This window comes from Brachypodium distachyon, chromosome 2 (assembly GCF_000005505.3).
Source record: "Brachypodium distachyon strain Bd21 chromosome 2, Brachypodium_distachyon_v3.0, whole genome shotgun sequence".
NCBI lineage: Eukaryota > Viridiplantae > Streptophyta > Magnoliopsida > Poales > Poaceae > Brachypodium > Brachypodium distachyon.
The window spans coordinates 49,381,543-49,401,970 of record NC_016132.3 but is presented as its reverse complement, the minus strand read 5'-3'; the positions used below and the strand labels follow the sequence as shown (position 1 = coordinate 49,401,970).

General features: G+C 43.5%; 3 protein-coding genes and 1 pseudogene across 7 annotated transcripts; 1 reads left to right on the top strand and 3 right to left on the bottom strand.

The window, feature by feature from the left end:
* Window positions 1–5,550, bottom strand: LOC100828495 (pseudo histidine-containing phosphotransfer protein 1). Of its 2 annotated transcripts, none has more exons than XM_010234007.3 (7): window positions 5,058–5,550; window positions 3,619–3,773; window positions 1,651–1,781; window positions 1,461–1,529; window positions 837–908; window positions 569–641; window positions 1–468 (listed from the first exon to the last, which is right to left on the bottom strand). In XM_010234007.3, the coding sequence occupies exons 2-7, from the start codon at window positions 3,697–3,699 to the stop codon at window positions 418–420; spliced, it is 477 nt and encodes a 158-aa protein (XP_010232309.1). In that variant the 5' UTR covers window positions 3,700–3,773; window positions 5,058–5,550; the 3' UTR covers window positions 1–417. The 2 variants fall into 2 exon arrangements, with proteins under 2 accessions (XP_010232309.1, XP_024314032.1); XM_024458264.1 differs by lacking the exons at window positions 3,619–3,773; window positions 5,058–5,550 and adding exons at window positions 1,956–2,100; window positions 2,201–3,595.
* Window positions 5,551–5,753: 203 nt separating this feature from the next.
* LOC100828195 (protein cereblon) lies at window positions 5,754–11,192 on the top strand. Of its 4 annotated transcripts, none has more exons than XM_010234006.3 (11): window positions 5,754–6,056; window positions 6,628–6,713; window positions 6,821–6,898; window positions 7,180–7,292; window positions 7,363–7,428; window positions 8,237–8,338; window positions 8,464–8,542; window positions 8,681–8,944; window positions 9,112–9,317; window positions 10,274–10,437; window positions 10,804–11,192. In XM_010234006.3, the coding sequence occupies exons 1-11, from the start codon at window positions 5,926–5,928 to the stop codon at window positions 10,961–10,963; spliced, it is 1,449 nt and encodes a 482-aa protein (XP_010232308.1). In that variant the 5' UTR covers window positions 5,754–5,925; the 3' UTR covers window positions 10,964–11,192. The 4 variants fall into 4 exon arrangements, with proteins under 4 accessions (XP_010232308.1, XP_010232307.1, XP_003569786.1 ...); XM_010234005.3 differs by having other exon boundaries at window positions 8,675–8,944; XM_003569738.4 differs by having other exon boundaries at window positions 8,464–8,944.
* Window positions 11,193–11,259: 67 nt separating this feature from the next.
* On the bottom strand, window positions 11,260–15,459 carry LOC100827888 (NADP-dependent malic enzyme). The gene is made up of 18 exons (XM_003569737.4): window positions 15,138–15,459; window positions 14,846–15,041; window positions 14,584–14,735; window positions 14,358–14,463; window positions 14,209–14,274; window positions 14,027–14,122; window positions 13,862–13,933; window positions 13,678–13,761; window positions 13,441–13,539; window positions 13,026–13,073; window positions 12,885–12,938; window positions 12,702–12,800; window positions 12,521–12,610; window positions 12,335–12,412; window positions 12,122–12,196; window positions 11,941–12,031; window positions 11,712–11,840; window positions 11,260–11,578 (listed from the first exon to the last, which is right to left on the bottom strand). The coding sequence occupies exons 1-18, from the start codon at window positions 15,401–15,403 to the stop codon at window positions 11,490–11,492; spliced, it is 1,890 nt and encodes a 629-aa protein (XP_003569785.2). The 5' UTR covers window positions 15,404–15,459; the 3' UTR covers window positions 11,260–11,489.
* A 505-nt stretch (window positions 15,460–15,964) lies between these two features.
* Window positions 15,965–20,337, bottom strand: LOC100845894 (annotated as a pseudogene).
* Between the last annotated feature and the right edge of the window lie 91 nt (window positions 20,338–20,428).

Sequence of the window (20,428 nt, the reverse complement as noted above, 5' to 3'; positions counted from 1 at the left end):
AGCCATGCAAACATATAATATAGCTGTTCCCCCATGACTATGAGTATGACATGGCATTTCTGACCACCAATAAACACGGTACATCCAAAACAGAGGACATGATTTGCAGAAGAGCTCAGTACGCTGGATCTTTTAGAAACAAGAAAAATGATCTCATGTTTCATTCTCGTATTTACTTGCCGCTCAGCAGGACTCTCACACCTCTTATTACTTTTTATCATATATGTGAGCACAATATCTAGGGGTGCTATCTATTGTTGATTTGTTGTAGAAGCACAGGGTTCCGGGCGACGGACTGGACCTTTGTATGCTGGCCTAGTTACTCCAGCAGGACCAGCATTGTTGTAGAGGCTGGGAACCCTATTTCCAGAGTACCTCCATAATTAGTGTGCTTGCGAATGCGAAAAGTCGGTTCGCTTACATGACAGGCCTAGTGGCCGCTCCAGCAGGACCAGCTTGCCGTAGCAGCTGCATGGTAACCATATATCAATCAATACATGCATAGGTATAGGAGGGGAAGATCAGTTCTCATGATGCAACAATGGATTAGGTGGTGCGTGAATGTTACCTGGAAATAGGATTCTAGTTTCTGCCTCAGGAGAGCATGCTCCCTCTTCAATTTCTGGAGAGACCCCATGCAACTGCATACCAAAATGTAGCAGATGTATAAATAACGGCAGTTTTCATGGTGCATTTTGGTTTACGAGAATGATAATTGTGTGAAAAATGGCAAAGATTGACAAGCCAAAAATATATTTTCAATGCTAGAGATGAAGTCTACAAAGAACTAAACATAATATGGAGAGAGAGAGAGAGGGAGGGAGGGAGGGAGAGACCCTTCAACATTTCCTTGCCCACAGTTATCCCTAAATGACAGGCATTCGATCTTCATCCTAGAAGCACCGATACTGCATCAAGTTGTGAAATATCAATGATAAATCAAATACACATAAAAATTTAACTGTTCAGACTTCACAGTCATGCTTTCTTGTATCATGCCAAATGATCTCATAAACTTGAGATTTTGTGAAATGTTGATGGCTACACACTTTGAGCTTTTGGTTCGGAATGGCATGCACATTTAGTGGTCAATTATCCAAATAAAGCAAGATGAGTTTCTTGCATAATAATGCCTCCTTGAAGCAAGTAATTGTTTTACATGCATGTGGGTCCTTTTAGTAGAAAGGCATTCAACTGAGGTGTTTCACAAAAACTAACAGTGCTTAAGATGGAGAAGTAAAGACAAAATTCACTGCCAGCCTTCATCTGAAGAACAAAAAAAATGGTTCTTTTAAGGGTGTGTCAGCTTCCCTACATGCTTAGCTGATCTCATAGTCCCGCCAGTTCTCATGTTATGGTAACAATGAGCCAAAGGCCTACTTTCGTCAATCTTTCACACTGCATGTTTTTTCTCATCATATGCTAGTGTCAAACATATCTACAAGCAATTGTTGAACTACCTGGAACAGCTGCCTTTTAACTGCTGCATGTATGCATCCCACCTGTTGAAATCTCTGGGGTACTTCTCCCTGCAGTGTTTTCAAATCTTATTTAGTCAGGTCTAAATATCTAACATTACTGCTTGCCTGATCTAAATATGTTTCATTTTCATTCAGAGAAAGGAGCTCTCATTTCTATACTTGGACTTACAGAGCTTGCTCAAGGTTTGACATTAGCTTGGCCGAGTCTTTAAAAAATAACACAACAACTTCTTCCACAAAATTAGGACTAGCTTCATCCTGCAAATCTTCCACCTGACGAAATTGCTCATCAAGGTAACCCTGTCATAACAATATTACTTGCTGAATCAACATCCGATGTATCAAATACCGACAAATGGGACAAAATAATAGGAGGCTTCCTGAATAAGCATAAGCCATAATATGGTTGAAAGCTCCCCAAGCAAACATAAGATGTATTAGTGGGAGAGAAACAGCAGAGACTCGAGTACATGCCTGATCAAAGAGGCCCCTTTTCATGGATGCAGCTTGTCGCCGCAAATTAGAATAATCCATTTATATGAATGAACGAGTGAAAGTGGCAATGTGAAGTTGATACTGGTTGGAGCAAGCTTCAGAATGCACATATAACTTGTGGGAGCTACGGATACAAGAAAGTTGAACATGAGATGCATTTATATAGCCAAGGAGGCTGTTACCATTTGTCCACCAAACAGATGTGAAAACGCAGATATTCTAACCTCTTGATAGCAAAGGTTAGCATCTTGCATGCGTAGGTGATTTGGTTGCCACGGTGTGCAAAAGCTATCCACATTTTGGAGAGTGACTTGTATATATGCGGATTCTCGTGGGTTGTAGGCTTGTATCTCTTGATAAGATGTACGGCAGTTTAGGTAAAATAAATGTGAATAAACCATTAGGAGTTCAAATTTGAACCACTTTCTGTATTAGTTTTATCATTTCGACATCTCAAAGCATAAAAAAAAACATTGCCCTGTTTCATGGCATAAGGACTATCTTCCCAACAAACAAATCCAAACATATCTCAAAAAGTTAGCAGGAAGCACCTTTAACTGTACAGTAACATAGCATATTCACACCTAAAGCATGATATCTTATTGTTTTTGTGCTCCTCTACATGCAGTAAATAACATTTGATTACAGAGTGGAATTCAAACTTCCAATTTTAAAGCCTCTATTGCTATAGTTTCTCATGTTGAATTGCTAAGTCAGGAGAAAACATACCAATGTGTATTCAAAAAGAGAAGCCCCAAGTCACAACAGAAACAACACTTTAAACTTTCATTTGCCAACAATCTAGTAGCCCAACACAGGACCAACTCCCTATATGTCCTTGAAGATTTGGTACACGCAATTACTAAACTCACACATGAAAATCAGACAGTCAAAACTAAATATAGGGTAAACAGAACGTTCTTATTCGATCAACATCAAACTGGTGTTCAACTAATATCAACTGGGCAAGCCAACTAACATGAAAACCTGATTGACTCACATCAGTTCAGCATTTGATTAACTGCTTTGTGTGTAAATAATAGCAGAATGCTGTTACCTTCAGGTGAAAAGCTATCCTAAGATTTCGGGAAAAACTCTTTGTGCCTGACAAATTATGGGAGGTCATAATGCTACAGGACAACGGGGGAGAAGATAGAACAAGATATCTTTTTGTTCCCCTCAAAGTTCAAACATAATGTGGCGATAAAATCTGAGAGGACGACGCAGAATTAGAACATGTCCACAAGATGCTTACTTTCAGCCTCAGCCAAAGAAAAGTAGGACAAATAAATTGGAATAGTCCCTTCCAACTGTTATAGATAAAAACTCTCTCAACACACTGGACCACGTGGCAAACAAATAACTTTTTTGCAAAAGGAGTAAACTAGATTCATTCAATGATTGATCTGATGATTGCTTTTCACCCCTAGTCAACATCACAACTTGATAGGAGAATCTGACATGGATTTAAAAAAAAACAGAAGGCCTATACAGGGAATAGCTCAGAAAAATAATAATCTGGATTGATCATTGCCATGACTGCAAATGAATGAATTGCAAATATTGTCTACATGCAAGCTACGCAGTCAGTACCTTCCCTGAATGATGCTTACATTTACAAAAGTATAAGTTTCTTATATACCACTCGAACTTCTGCAAGTCCCTCATCGTGATGGGTCAAGATAGGTCCGAGGAGATCCCAAAGCAGTGTCTCACTATCCATCCCTTTCCCTTTCTCCAGTGAACATTCTTTTCACAACTTTTTTCCTTGTACAGGACCATAGCTCACCATGCTCACTGCAATGTTAACAAACAATCAAACGACATCTTGATTTTACTATCAATTACCACATCAGAAAGCACCTTCTTTTTTAAAATGCACACCGACGATTGCGCGCTTTTATGATAATATGGCATTGTTCATGACAACACTTTATACAATACATTTACCAAACATGTTAAATGTCCACAAAACATACATCAGGCGACTACTTTTTATGAGAAGACATACATTTAGGCAGGTACTCCCTAATTGACATCTATCTTCTTGCATACCATGTATGCCCTTACCTATGAGGAAAAACACTAGAACTTATACCTCTATAATCCATCAAATATATATATCATTAAATTCTATTAGTCTTTATGTTGGGTAATACCATGTATATCATGTTCATGTACAGATAGCTTACAGTTAAAGAAAAAATAAAACTTGCCACTCTGGCATTTTACCGAGCATATAGATGGGTGAACTGCAGTACAGATCTCAAGACAAAGCAATATGTAGAGTAAAACAATTGGAGGAAAAGAAACTTCTTATGCTGTAGTGTTTGCTACAAATGTTGAGCTTACATTCTGAGGTCTTTAGAAAATAGAATTAGCAAACAGAAAGCATGCAGGAAAAATGTAGATATCTCTGCACATCACATATATGATATATCTGCTTCCACGTATCAAGGTTATCCACCCTCTATGGTTTATGTGCAAGCAAGCCGTCAGAAATCCCTTTATAGCATCGACGTATGCACAGTTCATAGTCTAAAAGAAGCACACGTGTAGCACAACATGACCTAGATTTGTGCCAGTACCTTCAAAAGTGTGTTTATGTCTTTATCATCTATGGTCCATTGGCCTCCAAAAGGAGATGCTTTGTTGGTTTTGTTTTGCATATATCATCAGTTGCTTTTGAACCTCAGCTCATTTCTGTTCTAGGCTTCTCGGCTATGATTGTGTTGATTTGCCTCATTATCCTCTCACATTCAAAATCTACATTTATTTTAAGTTTTGTTTTTCCTGTATGGACAGTGAACTATGCTAACCTAGCAATGCACATCTTCCCTTGGCTCAAACAAATCTAGAGGCAAGCTTTGAGTTGAGACTATAATCTGAGGTCACCAAATCAACCAAACAGTTCCCTTGCTTTAATGATGCGTAATCAGAACGCCACAAGCAAAGCTACTCCTCTACATACATATATGTGTGTGAAAGATGGAACCCAATAACTTAATACGAGTAGAAGTTTAACCAAATATCTAAATGTGTGCGACCATTTTCATTCCAGTAGTGGAAAATAAAGCTCACCCGGTTGTTAGCCATCTTGCGTATTGCCGTTGATTGATTCAGTGTCACATACGAACCGATTCCTTCATGGCGACATCCATGAGGGGGCACAACTGGGCAAGCAAAGAAAAGCTCTGCACTGTGCGACGGGGAGCCTAGAGATCGACACGTTGATTCCTCGACAGCAACTTCGACGGTCGCTGCTGGCATCCAATCACGACCGGATGAGCGCGCCGACCCGCTCGACGCCAGTCGGAGCGCAGCCGCAGGTTCCTCATCCGGAATTGGCAAAAGCGGGGGTAGCAAGGGTAAAAACGACGCTCAGAAAAAGCGGCGACAGCGCGAGTGCTGTCGCTTATGCCCGGCTAGGGTCTGGGGGAGATGATTCGTGCAGATGGTGGAGCAGTTAGTGAGTTACCGCCGGCGGATGATTTGATGGCTCTTGCGGCGGGTGGTGCTGTGGAGGCTGGCGCACCGGCGGTGAGATGTCGGCGCGGTGGCAACAGGCGGCCGAAAGGGCAAGAAGGCACAGGGAAGGCCGCTTCGATTTGGGCTGGCTGTGTACTGAGCTAGGCCGGTCATTTGCGGGCTCGCATTTTTCGGGCCCATGTGCCACGAAACGGGCAGCCCACTGGAATGAATTCATTTGGGCTCCATCTCCCTCTGGGCTCTAGCCAGTACTCCATGAAATCCGCTTACCAGCCCTTCTTCGCCAGTTCCCCTCAAAAAAAAAAAGCCCTTCTTCGCCAGTCAGATCGAGTCTCCTTGCTGGCGACTCAACACAGGGCGCGGAGAAAACCAGCAAGCCTGAGAGGGGGAGAAGTGGAGAGCGCGGCGGAACTCATCGCCGTCGCTCCCACACCCTGAGGCCTCAGGCGGCGGTAGCCGAATGGCGGAGCAGCCGGCCTGGATGCGGAGGCAGATGGAGCAGATCCTGGAGCTGGACATGGAGGAGCTCGAAGTCGAAGAGGTCGACGACTCCGCCTCGTCCTCCTCCTCTGACGTCTCCACCTTCCTCAGGTCCCAGCACACCCCTCGCCCCTCGTCTACCACTTCCTTGTGCTCGATGCTTAAATTGGGTACTATTCATTCCATATTAGGTTGTGGAGAGGGTCTGTAATTATTGTTGGAAACACGTGTTTGCGTGTTGTACCTTATGCTTTTCTCAACATTCTGAACGGACGCGGTGGAATTGAGGTTGGGGGAAAGTTGGCCATATGCTTGAAATTAGGCTCGATTTTAGAATAGTTTAGAATAACTGAACTTTGGTTTGAGCAACGAATTGTTATCCTCATGCTTTTGCTTGTTCGGGGAATGGAACGAATTGGTGCATTACCAGTTCACCACACCAACCGTCATAGAATAAGACTAGTAAGACAATGGGGAATGCTGGAATAGGTCATCCCACTAAAAACATGGTATGAATAGGACGCAGTTTTTCAACAAACACACAATACATTATAGTCCACTGAAATTTTAGCTTGTTGTTCCGATTCTCTGGTGAATGGTAGAAGTAAATTGGGATCAGTTAGCTTCATCTGACATTTACAAGGAACCTTGCTTTGTTCTTTTTCCAATTCTTCTATCACAGAAATACTCACGGAGGTGGAGAGACTGGTACCTCTGAAGAGGTTACAATTAATACCTCTCGTGCTTCCCTGCACACATATGTTGGTGGTAAATACAATTAACGCTCATCTTAGCATGCCTTGCCTTTTTATATAATGTCTGCAGACTGCGTTTATCATGCTAGCTCAGAGTTTTGAAGTCTGTTTGTGTGACAGAGGTTGTTGATACCCGGAGCAGATTTGCTTTCTTGAATGGTGGTGAAGTCCTCAATTTACCTATGCTTTATCTTCAAGGTAGCATTCTTTCTTACTCTTCATTCGAATATACTAGGATATAGTGCTTATCTCAATTAATCTGGCTACACGGCCAGTAAGTTTCAAGGTGTTGTCTTTGTGAATAGCTGATCCATTTGTGCCTACCATTAACTGCATAACTTACTACATTATCTCATCTATTACAAATCAACAAAGTACAGTTCAAGATACCCACCTTGTCATCCTTCCACTTGTCGCTACAAAGTCACTCAACGACTGGCATGGCAATTTTATTCAATTTTGCGGGGATACTTTTGCAGGATTTGTTTTGTTTCCTGAAGCTACCCTGACTCTTAGAGTAATTCAGCCTAGATTTTTAGCAACTGTTGACAAGGCTATTAATCACGTTGACGCTCCATGTATGATAGGTGTGGTGAGTGCTACTCCCTGTTGTTCCACCGTGTCTTATTATAGTTTTATTGCTGACAGTTCTCCAACTTTAGGTTCACGTGTACCGACACATAAATGATGGACTTCATTCTGTTGCTTCAATTGGCACAACGGCAGAGGTGTTGTTTCTTTTTTCACTGAACCTCATTCGGTCTAGAGTCATAAGTTTTATATTAAGATCTAGTCTTTCATATTTGCTCGTTTCTGACTTTCTGTTATTTGTGTTATCTTTGATTTGCAAGTTTATCAGTTCATCAAACATATATTCTTATTGTTTTTTTTGTTGGTGAACTATTTTTCTGGAAGCACCCAGCTAAGCTATTCAATTAATGCTTCCATGTATAAATATTATACATGTCTACTCTTTTCTAAACGGCAACGCCAAGTCTTAGTTGCTGCATTCGTGGATACCCATGGCCCCATGCCATCTACAAGATATACATCAAATTAGCAAAAGGAAATGATGAATTGTCATAGGGCACATCCATTCATTACTCCCTCCTTCCCAGTTTAAACGTCGCCTTAGTTTTAACTCGAATACCAAGGAATCGTCGGGCGCGTGAAAAAAGGCTGAACAAATATTAATTGACTGACCCACATCGATTGAACCTACTAGATATCCCACATGGTAATGTAACAGTAACAGAGTTGACTGTACTCGCAAATGCCTTACTGGAGTATCATGTCATCACTAAATTTCAATCTGATTTGTGGGATTGTGTCGATCCGATGTTACCCAACATTCTCAAGTACAAGTATGCTCACATCAATACATCATTTTTTGTATAAAATTCCTTACCTTGTATTTATTAAAAAAAATCAAGCCAGAAAATTGTAGTACAAAATGCTATATTTTGTTGGGGTTAACTGTAATGTGATAGTTCTTCTGAATAATCAGGTCTCCTTATGCTTTATTTGCTAATGTAGATACATCAAGTTAGACAATCGGGTGATGGCACATCAAATGTTTCAACTAGAGGCCAGCAACGGTTTCGCCTTAGACGCAGTTGGATTGACGCTGATGAAGTAGTAAGTTTTTGACATTTACATATAAAACTGGTTATTCTGTAATGCTGAACCAGTGCCAAGAAGGTGCAACTTCTTTTTATTTTTATCCATTTTTTGACCGGATTTCTATTTTTATCCATTGGCAGCCATGGGGTGAAGTCCAAATCATTGAAGAAGATACACCTTCAAGAACTCCAAGAAATGCATTTGTACAGTTAGCTGCAAGTAATACTTTCAAGCAATGTGATTCATCAGTGTCCAGTTTTTGTGTGTCTTCTTTGAAGCAAAAAGATCTTATGGATTCTGATCTTGATTTGGATTCTCTATCATCCACTAGTAATCTAAGTGACCATTCAGTAACAGATACAGGAATGTGCTATTTCTCAAATGAAGACGAAGATCTGATGCGTGAACTGTCTTGGCAGAACCATGATTGTATAAACGAATTTGACGCGTCCGTCAATAAGACAAACATGGGAGACGACGATGATCTTCGCTTTGCAGAACGACAGAGACAGTACCGTGCCGCTTGTAATTCAAAGATGGCACTGGAGGCTCCACTATCATTTTGGCCTCGATGGGCTTACAAAATGTATGATTCATATTCCCTTGCGCGGAGAGCTGCAGGTACTGAGTTATTTCACCTCTTCTTTGTTGTCATGTAGTAAACCGTGTCTCTATTGTTCTATGTTCATATAAATTAACCAAATTGTACCCTTTTCCAATTTTTGTTAGTATGTTAACCTGTGATGAAAGTGGGCTGTATGCATGACCTTAGCTTATCTCCATGACAGATTTGTGGAGGCAGATAGTCGCAAACCCAAGCATGGATGATCATGTGAGGAAACCAGATCTGTTGTCGTTTTGTATTGGAAGCAAATTGCCCATATCAGGATCTGCGAGACAGGAATTGCTTGAGATTGATGGAATATCATACCGGCTACAGCGAGAGATTCAGCTACTCAAGGCCTTTAATCTCATGCGATGTAGAAATTGCCTGGTAATGCTTTGTTATCTTTATTTTGGTGGAGCTCTTCATCATAGTTTGACCTTCTTTTTCCAATTCTGTCTGATGTTCTGGTGTCTCAATCTTTGTTTCTTTAGTTCTGCTCATGTGGTTTCTTAATTTTCACTGCTAAGGTCATGCTTACATGACTTGGATTGTTGTTGAAGCAAGTTCATTTTACCCTCCTCAACTTATCACGAAGTCCAAAAACCACCTTGAACTTCAATTTTGTCTGGCTGGTTTGGTTCAGAGGTTGCCATGGTGGCGTGTTTGACTCCCTTGATCGCCACCTAAGCTGCCATGCTGGAGGCATGCCACCATGCATCCTCTGAACCGGGTTTCAGAGTTGAGATTTTTGTTTTGACCGATATTGAAGTTTAGGGTGTTTTTTGGACTTTGCGATAAGTTGAGGGGGGTAAAATTGACTTCATTGTTGTTTGGGCCTGTCCCTGGTTTGCAGTTACAACCACATGGTAGAGTTGCATCTAGCATGTTGCAGCATGCCGCAGCTGCATGATAAGAAACAGCGGCGACTTAAAACCAAGTTGTGTAGGTATCTGTTGGTTGTGGCCAGGGTTTTTGACAACCTTGCCGCCAAATTTGCTTTCTATAGATTCAATGTTTTGTCACCATGTAAAGACTGGGAAACAGTTGGTTCTTAAAACAAAAAAGAAGACTGGGAAACAGTTTCTGAACCACTGTTTTCTCTATCTATTCTCTAAATAACTAAAACTTGCTGGTTTGGATTTTCCTTAGTTAATTTTTGGAGTTAGCTTTGAAAATCCAGCCTGGTTGGAACCACTTAGTTCTTGTTCCTGGAATGATCTTGGGACCTTTAGACACTGGCAATCAAGTTGAGCAAAATGCATAACTAAACTTGATTGAGAAAAACAAGGTAGTTTTAACATTTAACTGATATGGTGATTTGACAAGTTGATTTCTTGTCGCAGGTTCTCATCGCAAGACGTAGTGACATGGTGGTGATCTCTAATGGTTGCCCAGTTGGTGCTTATGTCAAGCCTTTCGACGGCGCGCAGGAGATGATAACAGTGTACAATGCATCTGGGCTTGCACTTTATGGCAATCCTTCTGAAGTTCACAGCTGGTTCCCAGGGTATGATCTGATATGTCATGCTTGTATGCTACTACCTCGTTCCAAAGTATAAGATTTTCTAGCTTTGTCCCAAGTCAAATTTCTCAAAGTTTGATCAGTTTATAGAAAAATGTACTCATATTTACAATACTTATCAAATAAGTACAATATGAGCGTTATTGGTGTTGATAGACTTTTCCATAAACTTGGTCACACTTCTAGAAGTTTGACTTACACAAAGCTAAAATATCTTAGTAGTATTTGTTTTCAGTTTCTACCTAGCTTGAACCGGAAAACACAGCAGCCTCTACAGCCTATGCGCCTCTTGTAGATGCAACTTGCATGGCTGTGCTTTGTTTTCTTGTTACTGACTCTATTTTTTTGCAGATATACTTGGACGATTGCACTGTGTGCTGCCTGTGAGTCCAACATTGGCTGGCTGTTCAGCGCAGCCAAGAAGAATCTTGTTCCAAAATCCTTCTGGGGTATACGCAGTTCCCAAATTTTAGACGATACACAATCAGCACAGGACCGATCGTCCATGTAGGTCGTGGTCGCCTTTTGGAATGCAATTCTCATCACCCTTCTAACCTGACTTTTCTTCTAGAATCGACTTCTCTCATTCTGTAGTTTTGCCTCGGACAACTCCCAGTTGTGTTGGCATAGTAGTATCACCATAAAAGAATTTTGATCGACTGGGGCATCGTAAACGATCGAACTTTACATTGATCTCTTTTGTTGTAGCAAATATTGATGGCATCTGTCTTCCATTTTACTGGTAGTGTTCTCAAAGTTAAAAGATCATTGATCACCCAGGACAACCAACTCGATGTTGGCCAGATATTAACCCAGCGAAGAAGGGAAATTATTCAGCACGTGCTCACAATGGAAGTAAGCAAGGATCCCGCAGTCTGATCAGGTAACAACATTCCATACAAGCATCTTATACACGGCAAATCTCACAATAACAATTTAAACAAGCTCTTGTACAACGGAAGCGGCCTAAATCACAATCTGGCGCAGTCGTGCATTATTCCAAGTCAGACTCTGGCATATGCAGCACCATCATGGCTTCATCTGTAAGAACGGTAGATAGGGCTGTACATGCAGCTCTCGGCGTACTTCACCAAGTCTCTTGGGCGAGGAAGATGACTAGCCAGTCCTGCGTAGAGAAAAGCATGTGGGTTTGGTGTTCCGGGTGTTCCAGGTGTTCCTAGTGTGCTGGTAGACCAAGTTTCTGAGGGAAAAAAAAGTGCGACTGGTAAACTGCATCAAAATAAGATTTTCTTTTTTACCGAGGTCGTAGGCTTTCGCGGCAACACGAGCTGCAATGTTGGCTGATATCTTCCTGATGCTGGAGAAGGGTGGGTAGATCAGACCTTTGTCGAAATGCTCTGAGCTGACCTGCTCGGCCAGGCCTTCAGCTGGCCAAGGCCGAAAATGAAAGGAGCAAGCATGCAACATTAGCATGGTTCAACAGAGTTTCACACTTCAGTAATTGGAACAATACTCTGGTAGAATTACCGGCAGCAAGCACCATATCGTCTTTCACCCGTATCGCTCCGGAGATCACAACACCTAAACCGAAACCTGGGAAGATGTATGCATTGTTTGCCTGATGTTTTCACAAATTAAAGTTAGTAACTTCACACTGTCAGATACTAAGAGAGGGATTCATATATACACATTGACGCATTTTGCCAACCTGGGCAGGTACAAAAAGCTTCTCATTATATTTCACTGGATCAAATGGGCTTCCACTGCCAAATATTGCACGGCCCTACATGTGCACATTATCATCTGATTAGGCATGTACATTTGGACATGCTTTTCAAGGAGATGTAGGGTGCATGTAACCTAAAGTCCTAAACTTCAATTTCTCATGGATAGCATGAAACAAATTTTGATGGAATACCACCTGACTCCATGAGTATGCCTGTTCAGCGGTACATTCAGATCTTGATGTTGGGTTGGATAGCGCAAGGATGATTGGCCTCTGCATTTGATTGAAATTAGCTCTCAGTCATATGGGTAGCAAAACAATTAACAAGGCACACGGACAATGCAATCCTCTTTAAAAAACTAGAGAAGATTTTAGTGTTACCTTGTTGATCGATGACATGGCCTCAATCACCTCTTTTGTAAAACTCTGTCCCACACCAGCTGATCCTATTAGTGCAGTTGGTTTGATATCCTGAAAATTGGAAATCAGTGTGCTGTCTGATAAAGGAGGTATATAGTGAAACAATGTGTGTGTGCGTCTAAAGTACAGTTTAGTATTGCACCTTGATGGCACTTAAAAGATCTTTGACTGGTTCGTGCTCATGTGCATACAGCTTCTTAAAGGGCTGTATAGAATCTTTACGTGAACTCACGATCAATCCCTGCAACCCATGGTATATCAGTTTATGGTCTGGTTGTCAATCCCTGCAACTCATGTGCATTCGGTGTGTCTGGTAATTACGTACCTTTGAATCGACTAGCCAGATATTTTTGCGAGCATCTTCTTGTGAAACCTTGGACTTGAACATAACAAACAAAAACATTTTTTGAGAAATATGATAACACATTCTTCAAAGCCAATCTGATGAAGTTAACAAACTAACTACCTGCATTGATATCTCCAAAGCTACTAGTTCAGCAATCCCTGTGCCAGCCTGCCAAAACAGACAGTTAGGCTTTGATTACTTGCAAGGTTGGTAAACTCAAACAACTGTTTAATAATATACTTGGTGGAGATTCGGCACCATATGGCACGAAAAATCATCTTAGCATGTAAATTTATACTCCTCCGATCCATATTAATTGTCTCAAATTTGCTCAAATATGGATGTATCTATGCCTAAAAACATCTAGATGCATGTAATATTTCGACAATTAATATGGATCCGAGGGAGTAATAATAATGGCCTGTTCTAAAAAAACTGATGCAGCAGCAGCAGCACTGGTACATGCCTTTTGTAGCAGTCTGAAGTAATCATGAACAACTCAGAACCTGCCTTCTACAGAATAAGATCAACTGACCTCTCCAGCACCGAAGAACAAGAATGTGTGATCAGCTAAAGTTCCACCAACAAACTTCAGACCAGCAATGAGGCCTGCAAGAACCACCGCAGCCGTTCCCTGTGGATACCACGTTTTCCAAAAGTTAACTTCTAACAAGTAGCGCGATGCAACACATCAACAAATTCACTGGTTTTTGCTGAGAGAGATCATAATAGATCCAAGATACAGAAACAAAAATGAAATCTGGTCCACTACCTGAATATCATCATTGAAGGCAAGATGGGTTGGCCTGTACTTCTCAAGAAGGGTAAATGCATTATGATTAGCGAAGTCCTCAAACTGTAAAAAGTTGAAGGAGTTTTGTTTTAAGTGTCCATGATCGATAACAGCTCAATTGCAAAGCAAAATAAAGATTTTTCCTACTGTTGACTTCTCTAACCTGGACAAGAACCTTCTGCCCATAGTTCTGCTTAACGGCAGCCATGAACTCATCCAGAAGTTCAGCGTATTCCTAAATCAAGCAAGAAATGGAGACGAAATGTGAGAACTCATGACCATACTGTGAGAACTGAATGGGCATAGCCAAGGCATCAGAAGTTGGAACCTGGCCAGTGGCTCTTTTTTGCCGTAACCCAATGTAGAACTCATCATTCAGTAACTCTTCATTGTTTGTTCCCACATCAATGGTGATAGGTAAGCACTGGGACGCAAAACGGAAATATAGTTGCATAAAATTTATCAAGATGCCCATTGCAAACAGAACAGCACCAGATGTTGAGTACTTACAGCAGATGGCCTGACACCACCAAGGGCCGTGTACAGCGCAAGCTTACCCACCGGAATTCCCATGCCCTGAACTTGATTTCCATTCATCATGAGCAACAAGCTAACAGCTTAGTAAAAAAAAACAATAACCCGTTAGGCCATTGACTGACCTGGCAGCCAAGATCTCCAAGACCTAAAATGCGCTCCCCGTCCGTGACAACGATAACCTGAATACTCTTCTCCCGCCAGTTCCTCAGCACCTCCAGTACTCTCCCCCTAGGAAGAAGAGAGCACACATGAATTCCATTAGCTTAAATAAAAACGGTCTGCAGAGTGCAGAGTAACTGCAGGCCGTTTGAAAAATGAACCGATGAGGTGGGTTAGTTAGAAACGCACCTGTCTTTGAGACTGATGTACAGACCCTGCGACCGTCTGAAGATGGACCCGTACTTCTGGCACGCCTCGCCGACGGTCGGCGTGTACACGACGGGGAGCAGCTCCTCGACGTTGTCGATCATGAGCTTGTAGAAGAGCCTCTCGTTTCTCTCCTGGAAACAGGATCATCACCGCATCAACAGTAAGACAAAAATTCACACGATAAGCAAGTTTGCCGCCTGTGATTGTGAACGAGAAGACGAGGAACGGGCGGCGCGCTTACCTGAAGATCCATGAGGAACATGTAGCGCTGCAACGGGACCTGGAGCTCCCGCACGTTCTGCAGCAGCCGCTTCTCCTGGAGCTCCTGGGACAGGACCACCGGAGGCAGCAGGCCACGCAGGTAGTGCGCGTCACGCTCTTTCTCCGTGAAGGAGAGCCCCTTGTTGTGCCGCGGATCCCTCAGCAGGGAATGCCCACTGCGCAAACCCCAAAGAAATCAACGACCCATGGGGAAGCAATCGAACACCAGTTGAAAATTCTGGTCAGATTACTGCAGAATTTTAGTGTAGTACCTCGCGATGCAGACGGCCCAGGGAGTGACGGGCTGGTCCTCGGTGGCGCGGTCCTCGCCGTAGGCGTCCTCCACGCCGCCGGTGGCCACGCCCGCCATCGCGGCGTCGGACGACGGCGCTCCTTCCCCTGATCTTCCCGCCATAGTGCTGCTGCCGTACTGCTCTGCTCTCGCCCCTGCTGTTATAATCCTGCTGCTGCACCACCGTGAACAAGCCTCAACTCCGGTTGCAATGCGAGCCAAGGTGCTGCTTTGGAGCCCGCGCATAAAGGATGAAGAGGAGGTGAAGCGCCAGCTGCACCGCGGCGGACACCAAAGGCATGGTGACACCGTCGCGTATTTGTCCCGGGACACGTCGCAGGAGAGGTGGCGCCGCGTGCCCCCGACGGTAGGCCGTCTCTAGAATCTGTTCGGTGCCAGGCCGACCCGGGCCGAGAAGGGTCGGCGATTCGCCCACCTGGCAAAAAGATCGGCCATCTCACTCTTAGCCCGGCCCATCTTCCTCTGTCCAAGCAGAGCACCCGATGACTGGCCGCCTGACCTTGTAATGCAATTCTCCCGACTTCGCTTCTAGAATTGGCTTTTCTCACATTCTGCAGGGTTAACTCAGACAGTTCCCAGTTGTGATGGCTTGGTCTCTCTAAATGTTTCTGCTGTTGTGGTATGGCTTAGGTCAACGCATGATGTCATTTGTCGTCCGGTTTACTCTTAGCGTTCCCAAAGTGATAAGATCGCAAAGGACACCAACGCAATGTTCAGCAGATAATTTCCCAGCAAATAGGAAAATCGTGCAGCATGTTCTCTCACGTCAACAGCCAGGGTCACGCGTTTCATCAGGTAACATGTTCACCCCACATTATTTTATTACACGATTGCACAAATATGAACATGCGTATGAGCACACACGCGTGCTATAACAATTCTTTACATGATTACTGGGAAGATATGAATAAACAAGCACCTGTACAACGGAAGCAACCTAGTAAATCACAATCTAGGTCCAACCTTACATTATCCCTTGCCAGAGTGGAGCATATGCACCCACCATGGCTCCATCTGTAAGAACGGTAGATATGGCTGTACATGCAGCTCTCGGCGTACTTCGCCAAGTCTCTTGGGCGAGGGAGATGACTAGCCAGTCCTGCGTACAGAAAAGTATACGGGCTTGGTGTTTTTTGTTTTGCTAGTGTGCTAGTAATAAGTTCTCCACGGAGTAGTAAACTGCACCAAAATACGATTTTACCGAGGTCATAGGCTTTCGCAGCAACACGAGCTGCGATGTTGGCTGATATCTTCCTGATGCTGCAGAAGGGTGGGTATATCAGACCTTTGTCGAAATGCTCTGAGGTGACCTGTTCGGCCAGGCCTTCAGCTGTCCAAGGCCGAAAACGAAACAAGCAAGCATGCGGAATTAGCTCAGCAGTTCAACAGAGTAAAACACTTCAATGAAGTGGAACAATACTCCTGTGTTATCAGAATTACCAGCAGAAAGGACCATATCGTCTTTCACCCGTATTGCCCCGGAGATCACCACACCTAAACCAAACCCTGGGAAGATGTATGCGTTGTTTGCCTGATGTTTTTACAAATGAAAATTACTTACTTCACACTGTCAAATACTAAAAGAGGGACGGATCCATATATAGATGTAAACACAACCTGGGCAGGCACAAAAAGCTTCTTATTATATTTCACTGGATCAAATGGGCTTCCACTGCCAAATATTGCACGGCCCTACATTTATGCATTATCATTTTATTAGGCATGAATGTTTGGACATGCGTTTCAAGATATATAGGGTGCATATAACAAAATTTTGATTTCTCATGGATGCCATGAAATTATTTCAATGGAATACCACCTGACTCCATGAATATGCCTGCTCAGCGGTACATTCAGAACGCGACGTTGGGTCGGACAGTGCAAGGATGACCGGCCTCTGCATTTGATTGGAACTATGTTTCATCATATGGGTAACAAAACAATTATCAAGGCAGGCTGACAATTCTATGTTCTTTTGAAAACTATCGATGATGTTACTGTTAATCGAAGACATGGTCTCAATCACCTCCTTCGTAAAACTTTGTCCCACACCAGCTGATCCTATTAGCGCAGTTGGTTTTATATCCTTAAGAAAAGGGAATCAGTGTGCTGCCTGGTAAAAAAAATATATACTAAAACACCATGTGTGCCTCTCATGTACAGTTGAGGTTTGCACCTTTATTGCACTTAAAAGATCTTTGACTGGTTCATGTTCATGTGCATATAGCTTCTGAATGGGCTGTATAGAATATTTCCGTGAACTCACGATCAATCCCTGCAACCCACAGTGCATCAGTTTATGCCCCGCTTGTCAATACATGGAAAGGGCAGAGGGGATACTGGAATTACATCTATATCAACGAGCCATATATTTTTGCGAGCCTCTTCCGGTGAAACCTTGGACTGAAATATAACACACGGAATAACTTTTTGGGCAATATAATAACACATTCTTCAAAGCCCAATCCGGTTAACTTAACAAACTAACTGTCTAGTAACATGCTCGGTAGACAGTTCTCCAAAGCAACCAGTTCAGCAATACCTGTTCCAGCCTGCAAAAAACAGACAGTTGGGCTATTTGGTACCAATTCAAACAACTGTCTAGTAACATGCTCGGTAGAGTTTAGGCACGAAAAGTAATCTTAGCATGTAAATTATTGTTGTATACTGAGCTGTGTGTGTATGTGTTAGAGCTAGGCCAATAAAGCCCATGTATGTGAAATTGTATGTATAGCAAAGAAGAAGGAAGCAAAAGAGGGATTCTAGAATTTTCCCCAAAATACCACAATTAACAATAACAAGATGTTCTAAAAAAACTGGTAATGTGAGTTGTGATGTAATCCTGTTGCTATAAAAGTGGGTACACGTATTAGAATGAATCCACGGGAAAAAAAACCAAGAACCAGCTAGAACTAGTACAGTATCATACTACCAGCACTCCATTAATGCTTTTGAATAGAAAAGCACATGCCTAACAATTCTTCATCCAGTTTAGTAGCAATGTGAAGCAATCTGCGATACATCAGCACTGGTAGATGCTTAAGATACCTTTTTTTATGTCTGTTTGAAGTAACCACTAACCATGAGCAACACAGTTACACAGACAGAACCTGCCTTCAACAAAATTAGATGAACTGACCTCTCCTGCACCGAAGAATAAGAAATGGTGATCAGCTAAGTTCCACCAACAAACTTCAGACCAGCAATGAGGCCCGCAAGAACCACCGCAGCCGTTCCCTGTGGATACCACATTTTCCGAAGTTAACTTCTAACATTGCACAACGCAAGACATCAACAAATTCACTGGCTTTGCTGAGAGAAATTATAATAGACCCAAGATACAGAGACAAAAGAATTCCGGTCCACTACCTGAATATCATCATTGAAGACAAGATGGGTTGGCCTGTACTTCTCAAGAAGTGTAAATGCATTGTGATTCGCGAAGTCCTCAAACTGTAAAAAGGTCAATGGAATTTTGTTTAAGTGGCCATGATCCATAACAATCAGACCAAAATAAAAATTCTTCTGACTGTTCTCTTACCTGGACAAGAACCTTCTGCCCATAGTTCTGCTTAACGGCAGCCATGAACTCATCCAGAAGTTCAGCATATTCCTAATCAAGCAAGAAATGGAGACGAACTGTGAGGACTCGTGAGTATGACCATGCTGTGAGAACTGAATGGGCATATAGCCAAGGCATCAAAAGTTGAACCTGGCCAGTGGATCTTTTTTGCCGTAACCCAATGTAGAACTCATCATTCAGTAGCTCTTTGTTGTTTGTCCCCACATCGATGGTGATAGGTAAGCACTGGGACGCAAAATGGAACGTAGTTGCATCAAATCTGTCAAGTCGCCCATTAGAAACAGAACGGTACCCGATGCGAAGTACTTACAGCAGATGGCCTTACACCACCAAGGGCCGTGTACAGTGCCAGCTTCCCCACTGGAATTCCCATGCCCTGCACAGGATCTTCATCCATGATAAGATAATCAACAAGCAAACAGTTTAGTCAACAAATATTGATCCGTGAGGTAATTGACTGACCTGGCAGCCAAGATCTCCGAGGCCTAAAATGCGCTCCCCGTCAGTGACAACAATAACCTGAATACTCTTCTCCGGCCAGTTCCTCAGTACCTCCAATATTCTCCCCCTAGCAAGAAGAGAGTACACATTAATTCCATTAGCCTAAATAAAAACCGTCTGCAGACTGCAGGCCGTGTGAAAAATGAGGTGGGTTAACAAGAAACGCACTTGTCTCTGAGACTGATGTACAGACCCTGCGACCGTCTGAAGATGGACCCGTACTTCTGGCACGCCTCCCCGACGGTCGGCGTGTACACGACGGGGAGCAGCTCCTCGACGTTGTCGATCATGAGCTTGTAGAAGAGCCTCTCGTTTCTCTCCTAGAAACAGAATTTAGATAGCATCGACAGTAAAAACCAAAATCACCATCACATCGACATTAAAAAGACAAACCACATGATAATTAAGTTCTGTATCTGAAGAAGACGGGGGGCTAAGCTAAACCTGAAGATCCATGAGGAACATGTAGCGCTGCAACGGGTCCTTGAGATCCCGCACGTTCTGCAGCAACCGCTTCTCCTGGAGTTCCTGGGGCAGGACGGCCGGAGGCAGCAGGCCACGCAGGTAGTGCGCGTCCCGCTCTTTCTCCGTGAAGGAGAGCCCCTTGTTGTGCCCGGATCCCTCAGCAGGGAATGGCCACTGCGCAAACCCCAAGCAATCAACGATCATGGCGAGACGGCAGCGCGCGCGGTCTAGAACACCGCTGCTTCCCACGTTAAGCTGAAGAAAGCTACTCCAGTTTTACCTCGCGACGCAGACGGCCCACGGAGTGATGGGCTGGTCCTCGGTGGCACGGTCCTCGCCGTAGGCGTCCTCCACGCCGCCGCCGGCCACGCCCTCCATCATGGTCTCGGCGCCCTCCAAGCGGCCGTCCCCTCCTTCCCCTGGTCGTCCTGCCATGGTACCGTACGGCGCCGATTTTTGCTCCAACTATCCTCCTGCTGCTGCACCACCACCGCGAGGGCGCCTCTCCGGATGAAATGCGAGCCAAGCTGCGGCGTTGGAGCCCGCGCATAAAGGGTGCGCGAGGAGGTGGAGGCGTGCAGCGGCGCGGCGGGACACCGAAGACATGGTGACGCCGTCGCCTCTTTGTCGGGGGGCTCTAGAAGAAAACTCTGCGGGGTTCGGCGATTCGTCCATCTGGAAAATAAGCCGGGCCTTCTCAG